At 39.2% G+C, this 10,691-nt stretch overlaps 2 protein-coding genes across 3 annotated transcripts; one reads left to right on the top strand and one right to left on the bottom strand.

The window, feature by feature from the left end:
- Nucleotides 1–16: 16 nt before the first annotated feature.
- Nucleotides 17–7,156, bottom strand: uqcrc2b (ubiquinol-cytochrome c reductase core protein 2b). Of its 2 annotated transcripts, none has more exons than XM_008306481.1 (14): nucleotides 7,068–7,156; nucleotides 5,053–5,121; nucleotides 4,469–4,618; nucleotides 3,893–3,957; nucleotides 3,725–3,781; nucleotides 3,389–3,513; nucleotides 2,702–2,799; nucleotides 2,570–2,627; nucleotides 2,322–2,417; nucleotides 2,029–2,228; nucleotides 1,776–1,856; nucleotides 1,551–1,627; nucleotides 533–686; nucleotides 17–377 (listed from the first exon to the last, which is right to left on the bottom strand). In XM_008306481.1, exons 1-14 carry the CDS (start codon nucleotides 7,098–7,100, stop codon nucleotides 294–296), a joined length of 1,347 nt encoding a protein of 448 aa, XP_008304703.1. In that variant the 5' UTR covers nucleotides 7,101–7,156; the 3' UTR covers nucleotides 17–293. The 2 variants fall into 2 exon arrangements, with proteins under 2 accessions (XP_008304703.1, XP_008304702.1); XM_008306480.1 differs by lacking the exon at nucleotides 5,053–5,121 and adding an exon at nucleotides 4,916–5,017.
- A 1,108-nt stretch (nucleotides 7,157–8,264) lies between these two features.
- On the top strand, nucleotides 8,265–10,160 carry snu13b (SNU13 homolog, small nuclear ribonucleoprotein b (U4/U6.U5)). The gene is given in 3 exon segments (XM_008306479.1): nucleotides 8,265–8,451; nucleotides 8,637–8,757; nucleotides 9,678–10,160. Coding segments are annotated over 3 exon segments (462 nt in total). The 5' UTR covers nucleotides 8,265–8,448; the 3' UTR covers nucleotides 10,016–10,160.
- The last annotated feature ends 531 nt before the right edge of the window (nucleotides 10,161–10,691 follow it).

Below are 10,691 nucleotides of genomic sequence, written 5' to 3'. Positions count from 1 at the left end.
AAGCCTTGAAACTCCGTAGGGTTGATAGAATTTATTCCTTATTTTACATTAGCTACACAGTTAATGTGGACAGATGGGTAGAGCACAGTACTGTGATGCACCAGAGCAGCATCACTTGCAAATATAGTGTTACAACACCAATAAATACCCAGAGGTGTTATGACATTATATTTCTTAGAACAACAGCATTGCAAAAAAGACAATGATGACCTCTGTTGGTGTTCAAATGTAGAGGAAACAAAAAATCTGCTTTGCCACCCATCGAGGTGCGGTGCGAGGTGACGAGGAGGGCTTTAGAGCTCATCCACGAAGGGTGTTTTCACAAGGTTGCCGCTGGATACCATGGTCTTCTTGCCTGACACGAATTTCTTGGCAGCCTGGAGGAGGCAAGAAAAAAAACAAAACAGGTAAATGTGTTTAATCTTAACATTAGTTGAATGTAATGGTGCAAATTCTGTTTTAAATGACTACGGTCCTAATTTGACATCCTGATAAAACAAAACCTGAACACAGACAAAGCCAAACGTCTTACATTAGCAACATCAGTCAAGGAGACGTTGTCAATGGTTTTACAGATTTCTTCGGGGGACTGGTAGGATCCGGTGGACACAGTCTGAGAGCCAATCATTTCCATCAAACCCTCTGAGGTTTCCAGAAACATCAGGAACTCAGACTTCATCTGGGCCCTGCAGAGAAAACAAAACACAAACTCATTAGAAGCCCTGACAGCACAAATTAGAACTGAAAAAATACATTCATATTGATGTATTTAGGAAAAGAGAATTCATCCTGTCGTCAGTGTCAATGCCACACTGTGATTCAGTTTTTTTCTATTTCAATTGTAAAATGAATAATCAAAGAATTTCAGCTATTTTTTTAAGGCTTTATGGCATTTAAACACTGTTCTACTGCACAAGGGTCATTTTTAATTTCTCTCTACTTCCAGCCATGTTTGTGCAATTTCCATAGATGTGTGGGACTTTATACTGCAGTTAAAAACGAGCCTATAGTGAGAAACAACGTGACAGGAACTGAAAACACAAAAAAACTGCTTGGAGTTCAGGGGGTTAACAAGTAAAATCTACCTACCAGCATTTCTAACATGTAACTTCACAAGTGTGTGGCACATAGGGTTATGTGCACAACGATCTCTTTTTACCTTTAACCAGTTTATATGTTTCCCCTTGTTTCCAGTCTTATGCTAAGCTAAGCTAAACAGCTACTGGCTCCAGCTACATATTTAATGTAGAGATATGAGAATGATGCTCATCTGTTCATGTAACACTCAGCATGTAGGTAAAAGAAGAATGTTTTTTAAAATGTCAAACTCTTTAACTGCTCTTTACCTACATTTTATGCTTACTTATATTTCCAGTAAGATGTTGTGTTTGTGATAGCATGGCTTCATCGCAACCACTTTTTTTTTTTAAACCACTAATCCCATTTTGATTGTGTTTTACTGCTGACTAAAACATCATAATTTAATTTCTCAACATACTGATGACTTAGACTGTATGCTAGCGATGCACCAGATATGTTTGCTTTCTTACTTGGCTATAGTGAGGTCAGCTGCTGTGACTCCACCATTGGCGACAGCTTTCACCTGCTCGAGAGCAGCTTTAACAATCTGGAGAGACAGAAGGGGACAGAGCTCACATTAAGACATTTTCAGTTCCAATTTGGGGAAAAAAACAAAACAAAAGAAAGACTGCAGCTTCTTTGTTGAACAGTTTATGCTGATAAACACACTCCTGTCACAACTATGATAAACTCACGTCACCAGTCTCTTCAGCCTGGGAAACGGTGTAGATCCCAAACAGACCTGAGTCAGAGTAGCACGCATTGAAAGCAGAGGCCTGAAAGAAAAACAAAACAAAACAGGAAGGACATTTTTACAGGTGTTGTGAGAATTATGGCTGAGCAAATCTGTGTTGTTGAGCTGCATGTGTAGTTTTCATTGTTAAAACACGCTCCTCTTTAGGAGGAAACTGTTTTGTAAGTTTATGTTAGGAGCTGATAGCCACTCACATCAAAGGGGTTAGCAGTTGCCTTGGCAACACCTTGCACCAGTTTGTTGGTAGGGCTGGATCCTCTCTTGACATATGGAAAAGCTCCCAGAACATGCTGCAGCATCGTGAAGGCCAGCGCTTCGTCAGTGAATAGCGCTGCTCCCTGGCTCAACACCGCTGAATGGACCAGACTGCTGGTGTTGGGCAGACGGACCTCAGCTGGAGAGGAGCGAGACAGTGTGTTCAATTTTCTTGGGTCGGAGGAAGAATTTTAATGCTCGCACTGACATATGTTTTGTGGGTTCAGCTCACCTCCGCGATACTGAGCCTTGGCCCCTGTGGTGCCGGCTCCGCTGCGGATGTTGAGGAATTGTTCTCCTAGTTGCTTCAGCACAGCGTGGTCAACACCTGGAGGAAAGAAGAACACCGTAAACTTAACGATCCTTCAGTCATTTAGGAGAAATCTGTGTAATTTTGGTGCCATTAATAGCCTCATGTGGCTACATCAGGAGTTCAGCTGTCTTTATACGGCTATAGTTTTAAAGCATGATGACCCTTACCAAGTCCAATAAGAGCCATTCTCGCGCTCGTGAAATTGTTTTGGACAAACTGGTGCAGCTGGGGAGAAAGGTAAACATTAGAAAGGCAGCTTAAATCGGAGGTTGAATCCAGTAAACACTAAAAGTACTCACATGTTCCGACTTGATCTTGCCAACCATGTGGTCGGGGCAGTACAGGGAGTTACAGAGGGCGTTCTTGTAGGCCGCTGCATGCAGAGCTTCAGCCATCACTGGAAAAGAGAGAAAGAGGCATGATGGTGAAGTGCAGCTGAAAGCAAAATCTGTGAGGTTTCCTCCTTACTAGACAAATCATTATCTGCCTGTCTACAGGATCTGTTATTTTCCAGTTATATACCAGCAACACTCAGATGAAATAACTTCATCAAGTAGATGCTGAATGCTCTCATTTTTGCTGTAGTTTATACTGCAGCTTCAGTTCAGGCACTACATAGAAAGCACCTGTTTTCTGATTAGCTTAACCTAAAAAGAGACACTCAGTTTACACCAGTGGGATGTTTCAGTTTTGTTACATTAGTGTAGGACAGTTCTGACAGCTCACATAAACAATAATCATCAGCGTTTTCACAACCTCTTGTGACACATACCGGTTTGTTAACACAGCACAGTGTCTGAATCTACTCTCGTAAACAGCTGTGAAAAAATGACCCTCATTTTGGTGTAAATCAACAGTAAAATGTCATCAATACTCTAATGAAGTTCTGTGGCATACGAGTCAAATGGAGCGTTTATGTGATCGAACAGTGGATCACTTATATATTTTTTTTTTAAAGTGAGTTTTCAAAGGGAGTAAACACCTACCTATCTGTGGGTTATGTGCAGCCTGTGCATTGTCATACTTCACTCTCGGCGTGAGGTCTGACACTTCCCATGGACGGAACTCTGGGGCTGTTGTCACGTTGATCAAATACTCCATCACTGTATCACTGAATACCAGTGATGAAGAAGGAGGAAAAAAACATGCTTTGAGCTCTTGTGATTGTGCAAGCATCCTGAAAACATAATTATACCTGCAGCATAATCTTCTTCTATCTGCCCCAGATAGTCACAGGCATAGTCCTTTGTTTGTACTACAGACATGAGCCATTTTCCTCACAAGTTCCTTTTACTTAGCATATTAATGGCAGAAATACTTACAGGTCATCTCTCAAGCAGTCAACAGTGTACATCATATTCTCTCTGGATGAAGTCACGCTGCACGAAAACATACAGATATCCAGATTAGAGAACTGAACAGGGAAGACACTCAGACTGTTGTGACGAAGCCGTCTTTTCCAAGTCAAACTTTTTTGAGAAGTTACTAACCTCAGGCTTCCTCCCACAGCTTCAATAACACGGCATATCTTGAAAGCTGAAGCTCCTTTGGTTGTCTGGAAAGGTACAAATGCAAGTTAAAAAAAACTGTATGTAACAACTGTAATAACACGAGTAAATACATGTGAACACTACATGTACAGCAGTGGGCTGAAAAGTGATGCAGATGTTCGATTTGTTAACGTTAATTGTGCAAGACTACTTTGATGAAACCATGTCCATTATAAAGTAATATTTGATTTGCATTTTAGTGCTTGTGCAGTTGTAGCTGCTTAATTCTGATTGTTCTTGACCAGTACCGTGTGAAAATTCATTTTTAAGCCCTGGCCTTCGACCCAGCATGAGACTCCAGTTTTATTGTTTTTACTGTTCTTATTGTCCTTTTTAATGATTCCATTTTTATACTTCTACTGTATTTTGTGTTTTAGATGTTTGAGGTTGTTTTATATTTTGTGTTCACCACTTTGACTTTTGTTGTGTTAAAGTGCTTTATAAATAAGGTTGAGTTGAGTTGAGTTGAGTTGAGTATTCCTACAGAGGACAACGGGCTGTATTGAAGTTTCATACCAGATTGGAGGCCAGCCGGAGGACGTGGGTGACACCCTGGTTATCGAAGGTCTCATAACGACAGCCAGCCTTGACGAAGACACCGATCTTGGAGGCTGGTGAATAATTCTCCAGTGAGGCGATCACCAGCCCACTGGGCAATTTGGTCACCTGGAAAGAAAGATACATGGAGATATTTACTTTAGTTACAGCACTTTCATAAAGCACAGTTAGACATCCAGTAAAAGCAGGTCAGCCAGCAAGCCTCATCTTGCACATGAAAGCACTATTTAAGATCATTTGGACATTTATTTAAATAATTTAAAAGCAGCATAATGAGAGAAGACTATTGACTAAAGCATTTTTCGATAGAAAAAAACAACCGATATTTCTATTCTTAGACCCAAAGCCACAATGCCTGGACCCAGCTAGCCCCAGCACAGCCATCCTCTTCAGTCCCCAACATACATGGACATCCTTGTCGGAATGAGCAGCTCCAGGAGAGCGCTTGAGGCCAGCCAGGGGCTGAGCAAGGGACTGGCCTTTTCTGGCACTCGCATAGAACCGTCTCTGTGGAGAAGAGAAACAAGTCAACAACCACTGACCTGCACATCTTGCGGCTGAAACCCAGTGACCTCCACCTTACGTGCAGCCTGGGCTGCATAAAGCCTTGTCTGGAAAAACAGAGAACATGGGAAGGCAGGGGATTACAACTAACGTGTTGCTGGCTTGTTGACTGATGAATGGGCAGCGTGGGAACAACGGACATCAGAGGGATGAAAGACTTTGGAATGAAGAATGGGATCAGTAATGTTAGCAGGGCTCCCTCTGCTGCTGGCTTGCTGCTGTTAAAGTGCTATATGGCTGTATGCGTACAATAGACTATAAAAAATTCTGTTTTTGTTATTCAACCTCAGCTGATTTTTGGACAGAAGACAAAGTAATCCATCAAGTATGTGTTCCGGAGATTTCAGCTGTATCACCCGATCTTCATCAGCTGAAGTTTTTGTTTTGTAAGCCAAGATGTCTGAGTAGTAGTTTAAGTCCTCACAAAAATACATTTAAAACTACATAATTCTTTCACAACTAAGCAATCTGCTGACGACTATGACATGATTAGGGATTGACTGGCTATTGGCTGGCCGATTATCGGTTATGAGGTTCAATATTTATTATATGTGTTGTTACACTATTTTTTTTTTTTCCCAGCTCATTACCCATGAAAAAATTAGAATGCACTGCTTTGGCTCTGATGCTCTCTCCATCTGTTGTCACCACTCCAGTCTATCAACACTGAGGAATAAACTTACAGGTCTGGAAATAATTATTGGACCATCTGTTGTTTATTTTTGTTTTTTAAAGCAAAGTCTACACAACAGGCCTTCAACATTGAAAATTAAGTTATGATATTATCATATTGCTTAAATAATTACAGCAGCCTCTAAAAGACATGATAAAGGTCATACAATAATTAAAAACATACAATAAATAATGTTTAAAATTATGGTATATTGAAACTGTAGCTATCTTAAAATTCACACGACATGGTGAAAAACATGTTTTGAGTCAACGCTAATTTGTACATTTGCTAAATGTGTAAAGTTAACAGATGAACAACCTTAAAAAGAACGTGTGGCTTGGTTCCACTGAGAACCACAAAAGAACAGGCAGAAAACATTCATCACAGGCGTTTAATAATTATTACCAAAGCTGTATGTAAAACATGAATAAACAAAAAGCATTTCAACAAAGTTTTGTGTGTATCTGATCCGAACATGCTACTATTTCAAACATATATCAGATCCAAATAACTCATCCAAACATCATAACTACAGATCTCCTTGGTTGCTAATTATGGATATTAATATCGGCTATGAAAAAACACATCAGTCAACCCATAGATGTGATGTGTTATGAAGTTCAACAGTGTTCCTACATGGACCTTGATGTCTCCTAAACTACATGGTGACAGACAATATTATCTGTCTTAGAGGCTCATGTTAAATAGTCAGAAATCTTCTACTATGTCAGTGTGCATATTTAAAGATATTATACTTTCAGTGTTGTGAATCAATACTCAGACAGTTCACTTAAAAATGTAGTGCTTTTTCACTGCATGAAGTAGACAGCTCTGCCTTTTGTGAATGTAGCTGTTTATTGTCAAGTCCAACATACAGGTATTACACACTAATAAAGTAAGAACACTGTAGCTGGAACACTTTAAATGGAAATACTACACAACTGACCCGACAAGCTTTAGCTTCATACCTACACAAACAACAAGTCAGCTAGCTCTCACTTGTCTCAAATCTCGACTACCTCGCGTCCACACAGCCTGAGTTGACTAAATTGGGGTTAATGTTACTTTATCTTGGTGTAAAACGACTCTAAATGTGTGCTTTTCGTGACGTAACGATAACAGTTGATTTAGAGCTGGTTAAGCGAAAGAGTCAAGCCGGAGCTGCCTGCTTTCTCGCCCGCTCTTCATCAGACCCTGACCGGACACGACCCCGGATCTTTACATCGTCCGACAGTCAAAACGAAGACTGAACCGGGCTGCTGGTGTGCGTACAGCTTCCCGACACTTAAAACATGAAGGATAGATTAACGGAGTCCTCACCGAGAGCTGGCTGATTGCCCGAATCCCCTTCATCTCCGCTCTCTCCTTCACCCAGGTCGATGGAGCAATATGGCTGGCCTCAAAGTGTCCTACCCAGAATGCACAGCGCGCCCCTTGCTGACAGATATACAGCAGAGCCAATGAGAGAGCGCCCTCTGTTGCCACGGAGATGAACGCAGTTACACAAAAAATATGGACAAACTCTTTAATTAAAGCAGATTAATACAGATTTAACACTTATTTATGGGTCACTTTTTTACCCTCTGGACAGACTTTGTATATTTACTGTTTACTACCCTTAAAACTGACATTGTTTTGTTTCCACATGTCTCAGCATAAAAAAAAACATTTTTCCGATAATATAGAATAGAATAGAACTTTATTGATCCCTTTTTATATATGACATAAGAGAAGGTTTTGTGTTTTGAGTGTGCCTAACAAATACCTCATTATAAATAATTCATACAAGATTTTCACCCTAGTATACAAATAGTTAGATAAATAGTTCGCTAAATTTCTAACACCAATAGTATTTGTAGCCAACTATTAATTATTTCTCTACTGCTACATAAATAACAGGGACTTGCCTTTACTTTGAAAGTTTTATTGCTTTCATTAATTTTGTGTCTTTTTGTTTTAACTTTATTTTAATTGATGCTATGGTGCCCTCATGGTATACTACTTGCTTGTGATCTGCCATAAGCTAATATAGTAAGTGAAAATGAACTATTTTAACTCGGAAATCTCTGAAGAACTTTTGAGCGCGCCAATGCTGGTTTTCCTCATTGAAATGTCCTGCTATAATTATACATTGCTTATAATTTATATATGTGCATTTTAGTTAGCAATAACATCGTATTTCATACACCCGGAGCAATTCCTTGTAACAACTCTAAGGATATTCTTTGAAAGTGTAGCGTACTTCACAGAATCCTGTTCGCTCCCTGTAAATAAAACCGTTTTTCGTGGGCGATTGAATTGATATTTACCCCAAAAAAATGCAAGACACACTTTTAAGACACAAGTCGAATGTCTATAGCATTAAAAATATATGTAACATCCATTCATTTTTATCAACCCTACATTTCTGATATTAAATCAGTTATGCAGATGAAAACTGCCAAAGAAGAGCAAAATAACGCGAGAGTAAGAAAAAAAAAGCTTCCTGTTCCTAGTGCGCATGTGCGTTACCCCACACGTGCGGTGAACGTTCGGACCTGCTGCATGAAACAGAGCTGAGAGAGTCAGTAGCGCTCAAGAAAAACGAAGTATTGCATAAAATAACAGGCGTTTTGTTGCCTTTTCAAACTTTGGTGAAAGAAAATAGTCCTCCGTGAAGCATTTCGCCGAGAGGGCCGGAATACAAGAAAAACTCTTCACAATGGTGAGTGTTGTGTTCTGAATGAGCGCCCAAGCTAGCAGACAAGCTAACTGTTAGCAAGCATCACAGACTTAACTGCAGAATAGCTCTAAACCTAAACTCAAAATTACATCTGTTCGTTTATTTTTTCCATACACTGCTTTTACGCGGCTAATGTGAGTTTACTTTGTTTTTTGTGCTATCACCAGACTGAACCTCAAGTGAACCCAAAGGCCTACCCGCTGGCTGACGCCACGCTGACCAAAACCATCCTGGACCTGGTGCAACAAGCGTCCAACTACAAACAGCTGAGGAAGGGGGCCAATGAAGGTAAGAAAACAGAAAATCCTCTCACTACAACACAGTCAGAGCGACCATATTCATCAGGTAGTTTGTTTACCCGTCTGAAATGTACTGGGACTCTGGAGGTCTGTAAAACGTGGTGTCTCTTCAGATCAACAGAGCTACAAACAGCTAGATTTTCTGAAAAGCCTCTCATATGGGTTCAATTTAAAGATATTCTTACAAATCACACCAGATCACGTGCATCATAGATTGATATAGATAGTTATTGATCAATGATTGTTTTTTTCCTTGAATAATCGAGCAGTTCGATTTTAAAATGTCTTAGTGCAAGACAGCAACGAGAAAATGTTCATATTTAAAGAACTGGAGTCACACAATTTAGATTTTTCTTAAATTCTACCTGAACTGAATATTTAATAATGAAAATAGTTAATTAATTTAAAATATGAGAAGTAACTGATTCATCATTGCACCTCTAATAATATACCCAAGTATGGGCATCAAAAGTTGTTTTATTTTACCATCGATTGATCTAAAAGTCAAATGTTATAATACACTGAAAAAACCACAGCCTTACAGTTCAGGATGTAAACAGCAATAACTTGACATATTTACATGAATAATCAATAATTTAAAAAAAAAAAAAAGGAACTTCCCACAAAATGTGTAATTTGATTAGAGCTTCATGATTTGGGGAAAAAATCTAAATTTTCCAGACATTGTGATTTGCAATATTTTATTTTTATAGTTTGATATTTATTGTGGAATGGATTTAAAGCATGTGATGGAATGTTGCTACAAGATACCATGAAAATGTAACTTGTCATTTCTGATGTAAAGAAAACTATGATTACAAACCTACCAAAAAGGGCTATTTGAAATTATTTCTGCTGGTTCACAAAATGTAAACTCACTGTCCCTGTGATGCTTTCCTTTCTCCCCAGCCACGAAAACCCTGAACAGAGGCATCGCTGAGTTCATCGTGATGGCTGCTGATGCTGAACCACTGGAGATCATCCTCCACCTGCCACTGCTCTGCGAGGACAAGAACGTCCCATACGTGTTTGTCCGCTCCAAGCAGGCCTTGGGTCGGGCCTGTGGGGTGTCGCGCCCCGTCATCGCTACCTCAGTCACCATAAAGGAGGGGTCTCAGCTCAAACCACAGATTCAGTCGGTTCAGATGGCTATTGAGAGACTGCTGGTGTGATTTTTGTTGCACTGCTCTGACAAAATCTCGTTGAAGAAAGGGGATTTAAATAATTTTGTTTTATGTTTGATATAAAGGAGAATGTTATCCATGACAGAACAATATCGATGTTTTAGTTTCTTTTTTCTTTCTTTTTTTACTTTTTAGGACTGTGGTTCCACTAAACTGTGTCAGAATACAATGCCATCTCCTGCTTCATAATAAAATAATTTTCTATTTACACCTGGTGTTTTTATTGTTTATTTTTGTCTTCATTTAGAATTTGTAGGCAGCTTTAATATCATAATGATGTAAAATAATTGCCCAGTTTGTTATTTATTTACAGAGTAATTTGAATTTTAGCATTATGTTTTAAGATTATAAGAGATACTACAAATCAGACTTGTCAAAATGTTCATCATTAGCTAACGGCCTCTGATTGCTTCATCTGTCTCTGGTGGAGCTAATGTTTGTGGAAACTGACCGGGAGGGTTTATTCAAGTACTGTACTTAAGTACACTTTTAAGGCACATGTACAGCACTTGAGTATTTCCATTTTACACTACTGTATACTGCCACTACACTACATTTTAAAGGGAAATGCTTTTACCTTGATACATCTCACATGGTTTCACTTCAATTAATGTTCTAATTAGTCAATATCTTACCAAAAATCCAACATGTGAGAAAAAATTCTTTAAAAAAAACCAAAAACTAATGCATTTGTGATTCAGAACTTTTTTGTTCTTGTTTCCTCTTCGATGTTTGTTGT

The sequence above is a fragment of the Stegastes partitus genome, unplaced genomic scaffold (assembly GCF_000690725.1).
Source record: "Stegastes partitus isolate 25-593 unplaced genomic scaffold, Stegastes_partitus-1.0.2 Scaffold3671, whole genome shotgun sequence".
NCBI classification, from domain to species: domain Eukaryota; kingdom Metazoa; phylum Chordata; class Actinopteri; family Pomacentridae; genus Stegastes; species Stegastes partitus.
This window is presented reverse-complemented; position numbering and strand designations above follow the sequence as displayed.

Bases quoted from the DNA above. Each gene is read 5' to 3' on its own strand.
- uqcrc2b (XM_008306480.1), bottom strand. From the start codon at position 7,100: ATGAAGGGGATTCGGGCAATCAGCCAGCTCTCG. The intron at 3,782-3,892 runs GTTAGTAACTTC...GTTTTCGTGCAG, and splicing joins GCTGTGGGAGGAAGCCTGAG to CGTGACTTCATCCAGAGAGA. The intron at 3,514-3,724 runs GTAAGTATTTCT...ACTGGTATTCAG, and splicing joins GACTGCTTGAGAGATGACCT to TGATACAGTGATGGAGTATT.